We start from the raw sequence: 16,627 nt of genomic DNA, 5'->3' as shown, positions 1-16,627 counted from the left end.
TTCATCCATAGCTTGAACCGTGGCTGACAGGCTTTGCCCATTCTCTGTGGATATGGACAAAGCATAACTGTTTGCAAGTCTAGCTTCACTGCAAACATTTCAAGTTATGGACACAAGCATTACCCATGTGCAAAATTCTCTCCTCCACATCAGTGCGACTATAAACATTTAAACAAATAAAAGGGGAGCCAAGTGGTCTGTGGTGGAGGCACTGGTGGATTATTAATTTAGTGTCGGACTCTATTCTTGTCGCGTGCATACTCCCAAATCATCCCAAGACAGTCAACTGTTAGAATTGATTTCTGAGCTTCTGGCAGCAGTAGAGCAGCCTCTCAGCTCATGTAAAAGAATCCAGAAACTAACTACTCATGTTGTGCTGCCTTTTGCACAGGAGGAGCAAAGTTCATTCTGCAGCAGGAAAAAGCTGAGGTTCGATGTCAGAAAGGGAACCCTAGTTATTGGTAGATTGAGGGGCAGGGGGAGAGACGGTGAAGTGGACTGGATTTAGGGGGACGGACGGACAAAATTGAGGTCCAAGTGAAACATCTCTTGCATTCAAAAAACTGTCACCTCCATGTACACCAGTCAACAGTAAGTGTTTGTTCTTACTGCCTAAAACCACTGAGATTCATTTCACAACATATTACCAGTGATACAAACACACAAGCGCCACAAAACAAAAATCACATTGCGGTTGTTAGTTTGCAAGAGAACTGTGCTGAAAGTCTGCAGCAACATTTTTGCCACAGTTTTATTACGCAACATCCCAATAATGAAATAGTTTCTGACTGGCTCGAGGGCCTCAGCTCACATTCCACTGATTAGCACCTCAAAAGACTCACAAAGAATGCACTTTTGTATAATTTAACAGCGCTTGGTGGTCGAGCTTTCTGCACAATGATAAAAACCTACAACATTTTACAGCACATTCTTTATGCTTTGTAAATGCCAATCTCCAGCAAAGCATGCAGAAATTAGCCACGTAAAGTTCACTTTTTTTTTATCCCCTTCACTGTGATGGGCTATAAGAATTTTCTGAATTTGAGTGAGCAATGTTTAGAATTATTTTCTAGGATTAACAAGCCTTTTTCTTGCAAACTCAAAGTAATATTTTTACCACCCTGGCTCAGTGAGCAAACAACACAAAGCTGACCTTATTTAGTACTATTAATCTCTGTATTCTTTGCTGTTTTTAAGCAAACATGACTGTGCCTCCAGTATGTCCATCCAATTTCCCACCACGTAAATTGGACTGCCGTTTGCACAATTCGCTATTCATTATGGAACAGCTGAAAGGAAACACAGAGGTGGCTGTTCTCGTGATGCCTTGTAGCTGGATTCCACCACATCAAAAAAGAATTTTATGCTAGGGGAGCACTGTAATTGAAACTCATTCTCATCAGACTCATTACTGTTTTCATCGATTTACAATACTAAAGATGTTTATTAAGTCACTATATCCAATAAACCAACATGTTAAAAAAAAAGTAACAAGTTGTCAACAACCAATTTTCACTACGATTATAAATGCTAAGGTGCCCTGGTAACCAACAGATTACAAAACAATGTTGTCACAAAACTGGAGTTTTGTTGTCTGCATTTACCTTCTTGTATACCAAAACACACATATTACGAAATCAACACAGTTAGTTAAAAAGCGGAGGTAGTTGGGAATGCTACAAACAATTTAAAATATATTACAGCAAAAATAAATTGAAAATAACATTTATTAGTGCTGTGTCATAATATAGAATACAACATTATTGTTTGAAACCAATATCCAACTTAGCGACTGTTTGAATAAGCACCCCAATTGACCACCATTTTGGAAACATGAAAAACAGACAGTAATAATTATTATATTCGCTGCACAAGTATTTATAGTGCGCAGATAAATAGGTGCAATCTGTCCGAGCTAGGAAAGAGATCAGTCACATTCTAGCCATGTTTTCCCACCAGTTGGGAAGATTTAGATTCTGGGGCTTGTAAGTGGAGTCTCTCAAGAGCGGGAGGTAGAAATGACAATGGCTCTGATGCAGCAATTAAATTGAAGTTATTGGTCAATCTCGCACAATTAATATCAAAACTACACAACACTGCATTTTGCTCGACATCTTCCACTTCATTTATTTGGACACAATTGTCCACTAAGAGCATAGTCTCAATAATTTGCATCGAGCATGGTAAAATATCAAAACTACTGATTGCCGAGTTTAACGTGAAAATAGCCTACGCCTGTCCTTAAGCATTCTTTTGCCAAAAAGGAATGTACACAATTAACTGTACATTGTGAGATTTTGTGTCAGGTGTAAACGCCCCAAATAGAGGTTAAGGTCCAGATTCACAAGCATTTTTGCAGTGTGCATTGTTTGACGGGATAGGGACGGTCCCAAAATGTATCTACCTCCTTGTACAGTAAGACTTTGAATGCATCCAAATGAGCCCAGGAGCCAAGCAAAGAAAACAGACAAACCCCTAGGATGAAAGGAGAAATGAAAAGAAACAAAATAATCAGCTTACCCAAGATAGTCCCAATATCAAAACACTGGCACATTGCTGGTGTATTTATTGCACAGATAGATGGAATCATATTCCTACTGGTTACTCTGGTAAGTACGGCCCATACTAGGTACTGTTAATAAATCCACCGTCACAGGCACTCGGGAAGACAGCAGTGTGGTGACCTCACGTTACCACACTAGCATCCCATGCTGCCTTGAGACATGCAGCATAGATCAAAGAAAGATTATGTTGTGATGTGTGGAAACCGCAAGTTACACTGCAGTACGGAATCTCCGATTATTAAAATAACACATAAATTAATATGGTGGGCAGTTTGAGCAGAATTAGGAAAAGGAAAGAACGTGACAATAATACAAGGAGGCACAACATAATGAGCCTTAAAGAATGTTCCTTCGTTATCTCAGGAAATTGTAACCACTACAGGGATACAGTTTTATAGATGTCAGCAACCTCCACTGCTTTGCCCAAGCAGTTATTATTGATGTGTGAGCGTGAACAGCAAATGTCACAAACTATTCAACCATAAAAGGCCCCACAGCTAAACCTAATCCTGTCCTCACATGCACATTTTTTCAGCACGGATCCCTGAGTAGCAATCAGGAACACTGGCTGATTTTTCCTTCTCTAGCCCAAGGATATTGAATCCAATTGCAGCACCTTAATGTCATCCCAGCTGAGATCTGCTAACTCAGCATATATCAGGGGACATGAGGAAGGAACACCAAAGTTTGTTGAAAGAGATATGTAATGAAATGGGTCTTGATGACAAAGGGTGGATTAATGATCAATATTTGTTCACTATAAACTCACTAACTTCCAGCCCGCTTTTGGTGAGGATTCTATTTCAACGTTGCAGTTTCTGTGTCGGAATGATCTGACAATGTCATTTCCATTGCAACGCTTCAGTATGTCATCCTTTACCCCTACAACTCTGGTTGACAGAGTTCTCGTCAGTGTCCATTCTTTTTCCCATGTGTCTACTCTCAACCCACCCAAAAATCACAATACAATTTCCCTTGTCCTCACCTCCCATGCCACCGACCTCACATTTGAGGGATACTCTGCCACACCCAATACTACCAAACATAACGTCCCCTCCCCTTCAGCATTCTGAAAGGACTTTGCATTTGTGAAACTCCGATCCATTCCTCAGTCATCCTTCAACACCCTTTCCCACAGAACCTTTCCAACCAGCACAGGGAATCACATCTACACCTATTCTTTTATTTTTTCTTAATGTTCTCATGAGGCATTAGTGAACCCGATGGGCTTTTACTGCAATCACCACGGTCTCATTGCTGAGACTAGCTTTATATCCCAGATTGATTAACTGAATTCAAATTCCCCCAGTTTCCGTGGTAGGATTTGAACCCCTGTACCCAGACCATTAGCCTGGACCTCTGGATTATTGGCCCAGTGACATTACCATTATGCCATCATCTTCCACCTACCCACTGTGACCTCCTTCCTTCCCTTTGTCCAAGGCCCTCCACACTCATTCCAGGTGAAATGGCAATCTATTTGTATTTCTTTTCATTTTGTATACTGTACTCACAATTCACAATGCAGTGTCCTCAACACTGGATTAAAGTCAGCTTTGGTGATCACTTTATGGAATATATTTATTCAGTCATAAATCTGACCTTTAACTTCTAGTTGCCTGTCCTTTTAATTCTCAACGTCATTTTCATTCTCACCTCTCTGCGCTCAGCCTCCTACACAGCTCCAATGAAGCTCAAAGTAAATTCCCAAAATAGAACCGCGGCCGGAATTCTCCACCGTCGGGATTCTCTGTTCTCGCCAGCAGCTTACTCCTGCCCGCCGCTTTCCTGACGACATGGGGGTTTGGTTACAATATAAAAATCCCATCGACAAGTGGCAGGGATTACTGCTGCCAATAAACAGCGTGCCGCCGAGAAACACATGGGTGGGAAACCGGATAATCCAGCCCCTCATCTTTGGATGAGGCACTTTACAGCTTTCCAGGCTCAATTAAATTCAACAATTTCAAATTATAACCTTTCCCCATCGTTTGGATGGCGATTGTTGGAATGATTCTGTTTTTCCCATTTACATCTCCAGTGGTGTGCTGTTTCTTTACTTCTTCTCTCACCATCTCCTTTTGCCTTGTATCATCATTCCTTTTGTAAATAAAACTCTCCTGCCTTTCACCCCAACATGAACCTTACCTTTAGCTCTATCCACCCCTCCACACTTTACCTGCGACTTGCTTAATACCTCCACGTGTGGAACAGAGTATATGAGTGGGATTCTCCAGTTGTTCACGGCTGCGGGAAATTACGAGCCCACGCCGGCGCACGGGTTTCCCGGCGACAAGGGGTGCTGTCAATGGGAACGGTGGGACTGGTGGATCCCGCTGACGGGCCGCTACCAAACAACACGTGACAGGGTGGTGGGTAAATCCCACCCTAATCATCTGCGTACCCCAAGGATCCATCATTGATACTCCCTCCTCTTTTTCACTTCAGTGCTGCTCCTGAGGAACATCATCCATACACATGGGATCAGCTTCACATGTATGCTGATGTCACTCAGCCAGATCTCTCTCCAGCCTCTGGGCTGTTCGACTTCCTGTCTGACCTGCCATTGTGGATCAAGTGCAATTTCCTCCAGTTAAGCAGTCGAAGGATTGGAACTTTTGTCTTTGGTCCCATCTCAAGCTCCTTTCATTTTCCCATGTCTCCATCCATTCACTGGTCACTGATTTAGGCCTGAATCAGACTGCTTGGAATCTCAGGGTGGGATTTTCTGACCCTCCCCCTGGTGGGGTCTTCTAGCCCTCCCACTTGTGGCGGGTTCCGGTGTTGGGACAGGCGAGCCACACAAACCGCCGTAGGTATCGGCAGGACTGGAAGATTATGCCGGCAGCCAATGGCGAGCTGCTTCCCAGCTGGAAAACATGCCGTGGGGGTCGAGGAGTGCTGAAAAATCCCATCCTCAGGCTCTGGGCTAATCTCTGACTTTATATTTTTAACATCAGCAAAATCACCTACTTCTTTGCCCTGCCATTGTCTGCACCTTGAACTTAACCTATTTGCTGCTGATACCTTCACCCTTAAATTTGTAACTTTCACTGCTCACCTGTCTGATTTCCCTTCCAATCTCTAACTTCTTCCTGTTTTTTTATATAAGTTTAGAGTACCCAATTCATTTTTTCCAATTAAGGGGCAATTTAGTGTGTTCAATCCACCTAACCTGCACATTTTTGGGTTGTGGGGGTGAAACCCATGCAAACACGGGGAGAATGTGCAAACTCCACACGGACAGTGACCCAGAGCCAGGATCGAACCTGGGACCTTAGCGCCGTGAGACTGCAGTGCTACCACTGCGCCACCGTGCTGCCCTACATGTTCCTGTTTTGATGAAAGGCTGTCAACCTGAAATGTTAACCCTGTTTCTCTTTCCACACCAGCTGTGTATTTTCATTTTTTCTTTTTCAGTTAAGATTTCCAGTGTCTGCAGCATTTTGTTCCCATTTGGACAGACAAGAGGAGTTTAATGGAAGAAAGAAAGTCAGACTTGTTCGTTTACATGACTGTCGGAAGTCTCAATGCACTTTACAGCCGATGAAGTATTTTGAAGCGTAGTCATTGTTGCAATATGGAAACATTAGACCATAGAATTTAAAGTGCAGAAGGAGGCCATTTGGCCCATCGAGTCTGCATCGGCTCTTGCAAAGAGCACCCAGCCAAGCCCACACTTCCACCCTGTCCACATAACCCAGAAACCCCTCCCAACACTAAGGGCATTTTTGGTCATTAAGGACAATTTTAGTGTGGCCAATCCACCTAACCTGCACATATTTGGACTGTGGGAGGAAACCGGAGCACCCGGAGGAAACCCACGTAGACACAGGGAGAATGTGCAGACTCCGCACAGACAGTGACCCAAGCCGGGAATCGAACCTGCGACCCTGGAGCTGTGAAGCAATTGTGCTAAACACTGTGCTACCGTACGGCCCAAATGTGACATTGTAATGTTTAGGGAAGGAATACGCGAAGGCAAGGGCCAGCCAGTTGAAGGAATGACTGAATGGTGGGGCAAACAGAAGGGTAATGTCCAAGATTGGAGAGTCACAGGAATGGCAGGTTGCAGGCAATTGTTGAGCAGCTGGAGGAAGAGTAAAAGCATTGAAGAATTTAAAAATAAGGATGAAATGATAGATTTAAAGGTCAGGGTGGCGAGGAACCAATTTAAGATCACTAGGGTGATGGGGGAGCGGGATTTGGTACAGGATGGAATGAGAGCAGAAACGATCTGTAGCTTCTGAAGGATATTGGAAGGGAGATTTGATAAGTGAGCAGTGAAAGGTACAAATTTAAGAATGAATATTTCAGCAGCAAGTGGATTGAATGAAGGATGGAGATGATGGCAGGGCGAGCAAGTAGGCGATCTTCCTGATGAAGAAAATGAAAGGTCATAACCCCAGAGGACAGAATTCTCCAGCCTCCCCCTTGCCAGGTTTCCCCGTGGCCGAGAAGGCTTGCCATCGGCTGCCGGTGGGATATTCTGGTCCCACCCAAAGTCAATGGGGTTTACATTCCTCACCCGTGCCACCCACAGCGGCGGCAGGGAGGGGGGTCGACTTTCGCGGGACCGGAGGATTCCGCCAGCGGGAAAAGCTGGACAATTCCGCCGAGATTACAAGTAGTCTGATAGAATCTCAGTAAATGGCCAGGGAATGGATGGAGACATTAACAAATGAAAGGAGTTTGTGGTTGGGTCAAAAACAATAGGTCAAACTTTCTCAAGTTTAGCAGGAGGAAATTGCAGGTGATCCACAATGCCAGGTCAGACAAGCAGTCTACCATCCCAGAGGAGGTAGAGAGGTATGGCTGAGTGCAATCAGCAAACACATGGAAGCTGATCCCATGTATATAAATGAACAATGTTCCCAGGGAGCACGACATAAATGAGAAAGAGGTAGAGATGTCAAGAATGGATCCTTGGCAAACAGCAATACTGTCTACAACCAGAGAGTCAAACCAATTGCTAAAAATTGGATAATGTAAGAAAGGTTTTGGAGGATGGTGCAGTAATTCTATAAACGACTGCAGAGAGGTTGAGGAGGAGAAGGAAGAGTACATATCATGTACACAATCACAGAGAATTATATTTGCGACATTGATTAGGGCCATTTTAATGTTAGGAAAAGGGAAGATACTTGACTAGATGTTGCTAAAGGAGTTGTGGGAGAGCTGAATACAGATATAAGTGTCAAAAACATATCCCCGGACTTTGAATAGGAAAGGCAGGGTCTTTTTTCTTGGGACGTGCATTGCACTGGCAATTCAGTATTTATTGGCATTGGATTCATCTGTGTGTCAGACTGGTTTTCTTTCATGAAGGTCATTAATAAATCACTTGGGTTTCATTACAATCAGGCAGCTTTCATAATATTTTTTTCCTGCTGCTATTCTGGAAATACCTGGGTTTATTAGATTCAAGATCAAAACTTGTCATGGTGGGATTAGAAATCAGAACCTCTGGATTACTATAACAGTAGCATAATCACTCGGCTACCATACTAGCTAAGACAGGAGGTGATAGTTTGCAGGGACAGAGGGGTCAAGGGTGAATTCTTGAGTCGAGGAATGATAACAGCAGTTTTGAAATAGAGGAGATTTATATCAAAAGAGGGAGCACAATTTACAATGTCCCATAGCATGAGGACCAGAAAGGGAAATTCAAAGGCCAGGGGTTCAGCAGGAATGGCACCAAGGGAAAAAGAGTTAGGTCTCACGGACTAGAGAGACTTCTAAGAGTATGGGGGAATAGATAATAATAAATGAGAGAGGATTCAGGGATAGGTTAAAGAAGAATTCTTGGGAAGTTTGGCGAGATGGGAAATTTGGTGAGATGGAAACAGGGAATGGGGAAGCAGAGGTGGCTAAACAAATATTGTCCACCTTGGTGAAGAGACCCATAAGTCCTCAAATTTGACTTTTCCTGTACAAGGACACCTACATTTTATAGTAGCTGAAATCAGTAATTACAAGTGCTCACTGTAGGAATGGCTGTTGCTTTATCTTTTCACTACCTTTTGTCACATTTCATCACATTAATGAAGAGCTCAGACAATTAAAAAATGACCAATTTTATAAACACACGAAAACCAATTGAAAATCCAAACACTGATCTGGAATTGAGAGTTGAATTCTTACAGATGAGAGCAATGGCAGGAAAACATATTTGGAAACAGTTCTGATCCAAAGTAGGATATATAAAGCTGCTTTCGTGAAGTTGGTTTCATGTCACCATCAAGTAACATTGGAGTAACTGGTGTCCATTTTGATGACTATTCCTGAGACATTCTGGTCTCGTTTCTAATAGGTTATTTCCTTTGATCCCTTCTATTTGGTCTCTGTGCAAATTAATTTACTGCTTTAATTTCACTTGGTTTACCTGAAAAATGTAGTTGCCACAGTCCATTTTCAACTTTTTTGTTGTACATCAACAATTACATGGACAGCCAATTACAAATGAAAATAAATGGAATGGCACTGCATGAAATTAGGCCCAGAAAGCTCTGTATTTTTTTTTTCATTCATTCATGGGACGTGGGCTTCGCTGGCAAGGCCAGCATTTATTACCCATCCCTAATTGCCCTTGCAAAGGTGGTGGTAAGCTGCTCTCTTGAAACGCTGCAATCCATGTGCTGTTACGGAGGGAATTCCGGGATTTGACCCAGCGAAAGTGAAGGAACAGCAATATAGTTTCCAGTCAGGATGAGTGGCTTGGAGGGGAACCTCCAGGTGATGGTGTTCCCCTGTGTCTGCTGCCCTTGTCCTTCTAGATGGAGGTGTTTGTGGGTCTGGAAGGTGCTACTTAAGGAGCCTTTGTGAATTCCTGCAGTACATCTTTGTAGATTTTACACACTTCTGCTACTGTTCGTCGGTTCGAGGAGCGGGAAAGAAAGAATTGAGCGACGTTCAGGGGTGCAGCCGGATAACGGATAACAGATGGGAAACACAAACCAAACATCACATTGTGATCTAACAGAGTCACTCAATTCCTCAGAAACGGAATATCAAGCAGCATCTGAGTGTGCAAGTTTCACAGGGTGTTAGAAGAGGAGGAGTCAACAAAGCATCATATCAGAATCTGACAGAGTCCTCAATTAATCATATCCTGAATATCATGGGTTATTGAACATGGAAGGAAATAGCATCATGGGGAGAAACCATACACGTGTTGTGTGTGTGGACAACGCTTCAGTCGATTATCAGGCCTCACAAGCCACAAATGCAGTCACGCTCAGAAGAAACTGTGGAAATATGCGGATTGTGGGAATAGATTCACTTCCCCATCCAAGCTGGAAACTTATCGATGCAGTCACACTAGGGAGAGACCATTCACCTGCACCAAGTGTGGGAAGGGATTAATTCAGGTCACCCGTTCTGTCCACACACCAGGGAGTTCACTCCAGGGAGACCATTCACCTGCTCACAGTGTGGGAAGGGGTTTACTATTTCAGCCCACCTGCTGGGTCACCAGTGAGTTCACACTGATGAGAGACAGTTTAAATGTCCAGACTGTGGGAAGTGCTATAAAAGTTCTGGGGAACTGATGCGCCATCAACGTGTTCACACCGATGAGAGACTGTTCAGGTGCTCTCACTGCGGGACTGGGTTCAGACAATCATCTGACCTCACTGTATATCAGTGAATTCACACTGGGGAGAATCCATTCGCCTGGGCCGCGTGTGGAAAGGGATTCACTCAGTCAACCACCCTGCAGAAACACCAGCGAGTTCCCACTGGGGAGAGGCTGTTTACCTGCTTGGAACGTGGGAAGGGATTTTCTACATCATCCATCTTGCTGACACATCAGCGAGTTCACACAAGCAAGAAACCTTTTAAATGTCCAGATCGTGGAAAGTGCCACAAAGGTTCTGAGAAACTGATGCACCATCAGTATATTCACACCGACGAGAGACCGTTCAGGTGCTACCATGGTAGCACAGTGGTCAGCACTGTTTCTTCACAGCGCCAGGGTCCCAGGTTCGATTCCCGGCTTGGGTCACTGTCTGTGCAGTCTGCACATTCTCCCTGTGTTTGCGTGGGTTTCCTCCGGGTACCCCGGTTTCCTCCCACAAGTCCCGAAAGACGTGCTGTTAGGTCATTTGGACATTCTGAATTCTCCCTAATTGTACCCAAACAGGCGCCGGAGTGTGGCGACTAGGGGTTTTCACAGTAACTTCATTGCAGTGTTAATGTAAGCCTACTTGTGACAATAAAGATTGTTATTATTATTATGTTTGTGGAAGGGGTGCCAATCAAGTGGGCTGCTTTGTCCTGGATGGTGTCGAGAATTTGTTGTAGCTGTACTCACCCCAGCAAGTGGAGAGCATTCAATCACACTCCTGACCTGTGCCTTGTAGATGGTGGACAGGCTTTGGGAAGACAGGAGATGAGTTACTCGCCATAGGATTCCAAGCCTTTGACCTGTCTTGATAGCCACAGTATTTATATGCCCAGTCCATTTCAGTTTCTGGTCAATGGTAACCCCTGGGATGTTGATAGTGGGGGATTCGACAATGGTAATGCCTTTGAATGTCAAAGAGCAATGGTTAGATTCTCTCTTGTTGGAGATGGGCATTGCCTGGAAATTGTGTGGCGTGAATATTACTCGCCACTTGCCAGCCCAAGCCTGGATATTTTCCACATTTTGCTGCATTTGGACACAGATTGCTTCAGTAGCTGAAGAGTCACAAGTGGTGCTGATAATTATGCAATCATCAACAAACAACCCCACATCTGAGGAAGGTAGGTGAAGTAGCTCAAGATGGTTGGGCCTAGGACACTACGCTGAGGAACTCCTGCAGCGATGTCCTGGAGCTGAGATGATTGACTTCCAACATCCACAGCCATCTTCCTTTGAGCTGGTATGACCCAACCAGTGGAATTTTCCCAGATTCCCATTGACTAGTTTTACTTGGACTCCCTGATGCCACACTCGGTCAAATGCTGCCTTGATGTCAAAGGGCAGTCACTCTCACCTCACCTCTGGAGTTCACCTCTTTTGTCCATGATTGAACTAAGGTTAAGGTCAGGAGCTGAGTGACCCTGGTGGAGTCGACTGATGGGGTGATAATTGGCCAGGCTGTATATTTTCCTGCTTTTATTCATCCACAGGCCATACCTAGACAACTTTCCATATTGTTGGTTAGATGCTAGTGTTGTTGTAGTGAAAAGCTTGGCTAGGGGCACGGGAAGTTCTGGAACAAGTCTTTAGTACTATAGCTGGAAGATTGTCAGGGCCCATTGCCTTTGCAGTATCCAGTGCCTTCGTTCTTAATATCCCATGTGGAATGAATTGAATTGGCTGAAGACTGATACCTGCGATGCTGGGGAGGAGGCTGAGGTGGATCATCCACTTGCCACCTCTGGCTGTAGATAGTTGCAAAAACTGCATTCAGCTTTATATTTTGCACTGATGTACTGGGCTCCTCCATCTTTGAGGATGCTGATATTTGTGGAGGTTCCTCCACCAGTGAGTTGTTTAATTGTCCACTGCCATTCACAACTGGATGTGACAGGACTGCAGAGTTGAGATCTGATCCATTGGTTGTGGAATTGCTTAGCTCGGCCTATCACTTATGCTGTTTGGCACACAAGTGGCGCTTCACCAGGTTGACACCTCATTTTTACGAATGCCTGGTGCTGCTCCTGGCATGCTGTCCTTTACTCTTCATTGAACCAGGATAGCGTGGGGAATATGCCAAGCCATGAGGTTACAGATTGTAGTTGAGTACAATCCTGCTGGTGCTGATGGCTCCCAACGCCTCATGGTTGCCCAGTCTTGAGTTACGAGATCTATTCAAGATCTATCTCATTTAGCACAGTGGTAGCGCCACACAGCACAATGGAGGGTTTCCTCAATATGAAGATGGGAATTAATCTCCACAAGGACTGTGCGGTGGCCACGGCTACCGGTTCTCTCATGTATAGATGCATCTGAGGCAGGCAAGTCAGTGAGGCTAAGGTTAAGGATGCTTTTCCCTCTTGTTGATTCCCTTGCCACCTGTCCCAGACTCAGTCTAGCAGCTATGTCCATTAGGACTCAGCCAACTCGGTCAGTAGCGGAGCTACCGAACCAATCTTGGCGATGGACATTGATGTCCCCCACCCAGAGCACATTCTGTGCCCTTGCCACCCTCAGTGCTTTCTCCAAGTGGCGTTCAATATGGAGGAGTACTGATTCATTAGTTAAGGGGGAAACAATACGCGGTAATCAGCAAGAGGTTTCCTTGCCCATGTTTGACCTGATGCCATGAGACTTCATAGGGTCTGGATTCGATGTCCCAGGACAACATCCTCCCAAATTGAACATATTCCAGTTTTGATAAAACAAATTCTATGATACTTTTTTACTGTGGAATAGTTCCTCCGTGCTTCATCATGCGATGAAATTACAGATATTAACAGAAAAGTGGTTTATAATTAATTTGGGAACTGCCTACTTCAGAAAATTTGACATATTACTGACAATTTTATATTTTCAGTCAATGGGATGAATCACAGTTATTTCATTAAGCAAAAAACAGGTATGGAATAATTCAAAACATCTAAAATTATTTGAAATTCAACTCATTTCGTGAGAGGTGTCTAATCAATTGAGAATAATCTAAAATATATCATAGCCATCAGTTGTAGATTCCTTGAACACAAATGCGAGTGACTTCTAATCTCCTCCCCTTCCACCTTTTCATGATTAAAAGTACTTGTCCCTTTGCAATATTTTTCTGAAAAAGCGCATCTCTGCTCTAGACTGTTGGTGTGAAGTCTTGAGCTATAAATGTGCAAAATTGTTCTATTTCAACAGAGTACAGCAATATTCATATTTTATTCCATTTAGGTTATTTTGTATTCAATGTTGACAAGTTGTTTTAAAAATGGCACTGCCCAGGTAACACCAAACCTCCCATGCAGCCACTCTACCATTTTTTTAAAAATCCTACTTTTAGAGCTTCACAATGTCATTTTGAATGAGTGGATAGATAGAGCCACAGTGACAGAATCATTTTATATGCACTGGGAAATCTTCCATGGTATTGCACACGGAAAGTCAAAACTAAGCACAGTTTTCAGGTGAAGCAGGTTAAGAGTCGGGGCATAATTGTACCAGTGCTCACAACTATAATCCACTCTCGATTTTAAAGTCACACATTCTGTCGTGAGTTTTATACTTGCATTGTAAATTATTGTCTCCATATTTAAAATGGAAACTGCTCATGTAAACTTGTCATGCTGCACATACACACTAAAAATAAATCCATTGAGAATGAGGAAAGAAGCTATCTTTCACTCCATTCATGTCCATTTCTCTATCTCTTCATTTCTGTCTCATAGGTATTCGATTTAAATCTGTTTTAAATGTGTGCATAATTAACATTGACCTTATCGCCAACAGAATACAGGTAGAATATGTATTTAGCTTCTGAATGCTTTGAGGATTGAAGCAGCATTAAATGAACAGAGACTTTCTTTCTCTCTCTCCAGTCCCTCTCTCACTCATTTTCTTTTACTTGCTGAGGTTTATTAAAACACAGGCTACAAGAGTTGCACGGCTAAGGTCACAATCAGTCATGCGTCTGAAGTTTACAGCCCCACCACCAGCATATTTGAAGGTGGTGGTGGGGGGAGAGCACGTAAAATAAAGTAGGTGGCCAGCGTGCTGCCTTTGCTCTCACCCCCAACCTTCCCCTGGATTATGCAGGAGGGGGGGTGGGTGGCAGGTAAGACACCAGGCACCATGCTTGCCCTAGGCCCATTGAGGCTCTTAAGTGGTCAATTTGATTCCACTTATGCCTCGGCCTCAATTTTTGGGCTTGCGGTGGAAGGCGAACAGCCTGGTAGCTCTGTCCGCTTTGGGCATGGAGGGGGTTGCCTCTTTTGAGTAGGCCACCCGAGTCCATTGATTTCATCGACCCATGATGGTACCCCTTTATGCCTCCCCATTGTCCTGTTCAACACAAACCCCAGTACCACCAACCCCCACTCACCAAACACCTCCTCCCATCCCCTCCAACTCCTCCGCCACTAGCTGGGGTCTGTAGCCATGTATGCTCAAAATCCCCAGACTTACCTTATGCCCCATATCCATCTTTACTTTCTCGTGGGGATTGGTTATTGTCCCAGCTATGACCACTACTCTTTTCAGACACGACACAGCTTCTGGCTAATTAGATTGGCCAGCAGTTCGTCAGCATGGGCCTATTCCCTGATGGGGACGGAGCTCCCAGTCTGAACTAAGACCACCCCTAGTTATATCACTGTGAGCAACCAGGTTTCACCTCAGTTAAATGCTGACCAACTTTTAGATAACGGAGCAGAGGTGCGTAATCCGCAATGCCCACCCCAAAAAATCCCCCCCGTGATCTTATGGAATGTTGTAACAGGCACTGCTCAAGGGGCTGAAAGGCCTACACCTGCCCAAAGGCTGGAATTCTCCAGCTGTTCGCTGGCAGTTGGATTCTCTGTTCCCACTAGCAGCACACTCCTGCTCACATGTTTCCCATCGGCCTGGGACGGCTTCAATGCAAATTCCCATTGACAGCGGCAGGAATAGAGAATCCCGCCGCCAGCGAATGGCGCACCGCTTCCCGCTGCTGAGAAACACGGCTGGGAGGCCGGAGAATCCCACCCGTATTGTATAATCAAAAGACAATATTTCTCCCTCTCTCACAACCACAACCCCACATTTGAAAATTGTCCTTTAGCCTGCCTTGAAATATTTTTGTTGAAGTTGAACTGTGCATGGAAACAGCTTCTTTAGCAGTTGAGTGGTCAGGTGTGTCTGTGACCCCACAGGCAGTAGAAGAACACACAAGTATTCCAGAGCAACGAGCTGAATCGGACACTGGCCCTCAAGGTCAGATTATGAGATTTGATTTTCTAACAATTTAGGTATTATCATTATCAATATTGCACACAATTAGACTGTACTTTGTGGCACACTGTGGGGGCACATCCTACAGCTATCCCACTGGCTTTATTCTTCACTTCACAAAAATTAATTTGCTTGTGACTTGCTGTAAGCGTGAGTTGATAATCTGGCGAGGTCAATAAGGTCTGGGACTTTCATGAAGAACGGAACCAACAATCTATCTCCTTGATCAACAAAATTTAAGGATTGAGAAAGGAACAGAGCAAGGTTAGGGAGGGAGTGAATTAGGGTCGACTCCAGTATGAAAAGAGAAATAAGAAGAGGGAAAGAAAGCTTTGATTAAGGGAAGAAAAGAGACAGAGGAGAAATTGAGAAAAGTCATTAAAAATGACTAGTTCTATGAAGAATATCCCACCTTGCAGAATAAGACTTCAATTTCAATGATTCCCTTTCTTGGCCAGAATGTTTGATGAGTTGACCAATCAGTGGTGAGGGTGCTTGCCCGTTATCCCATTGAGTCCAGGTGAGTGGACTCCTGCAATGACAGTCATACGTGGGAGCTGCTGACCTAGGTGGGTGAGACAGTGCACCTCATGATGGAGGTGTCCTCTTAAGGCTGTTTGGACAGGTAAAACTAAAACTGGCCACACCCACCAGACCACTACTTAAGAAAGAAAATTCCTGGCCACAGCCACCTCACAGGCACAGTCACTGTGAGGGTGGGGTACTTAAAAATGCGATGTGGAACAGTGGCCCAGGAGGTTGTGCCCAATCATTGTCTGGGATTCAACCCCAAAGTGGTGATGGGGATATTGGGGCAATCATAGTATCTTCACTGTGTCTTTAACTGGCTACACAGTGCTTGTGGGTGGGTAAATGTCACTACCCACTCAACCTCCCCCAACTTCCATTTCTAAAATAACCTGGGAGGGCGGTGAACATGTCTACAAACTGACAAGCTGATCAGAGTCGGGAAATTGCATCTGGTCCAGCCTCCACCCTTTAAAAATTCAACCCAATGACTCAGGAGGTACAATGTTACAATGGAAATTTAGAAGCCCTGTTGAATCACAGCCTTTGGGATTGTGGATGTAATCTCGTGACTGATTCTCTGAGCAGTCTTAGATATCTGAAAACTGAGCAAATTGTCTCCAAATGTGAAGACGCAAATTATAAAAAATAAATTCTGCAC

General features: G+C 44.2%; 1 protein-coding gene across 5 annotated transcripts in view; it reads right to left on the bottom strand.

The window, feature by feature from the left end:
- Positions 1-16,627, bottom strand: part of fign (fidgetin) — a 71,657-nt gene that overhangs the window by 21,786 nt on the left and 33,244 nt on the right. The window contains exon 1 of one of the 5 annotated variants that reach the window (XM_038789683.1): positions 2,521-2,609. The exons of the other annotated variants lie outside the window; for them this stretch is intronic. Within the exon in view, the coding sequence (XP_038645611.1) occupies positions 2,521-2,590 (70 nt within the window). The 5' untranslated portion in view covers positions 2,591-2,609. Of the gene's footprint in view, positions 1-2,520; positions 2,610-16,627 lie in introns of those variants that run through there. 5 annotated transcript variants of the gene reach the window in all.

Source organism: Scyliorhinus canicula, chromosome 2 (genome assembly GCF_902713615.1).
Source record: "Scyliorhinus canicula chromosome 2, sScyCan1.1, whole genome shotgun sequence".
Classification (NCBI taxonomy): Eukaryota; Metazoa; Chordata; class Chondrichthyes; order Carcharhiniformes; family Scyliorhinidae; genus Scyliorhinus; species Scyliorhinus canicula.
The sequence above is the reverse complement of the archived record's forward strand: the minus strand, read 5'-3'. Positions and strand labels throughout refer to the sequence as shown.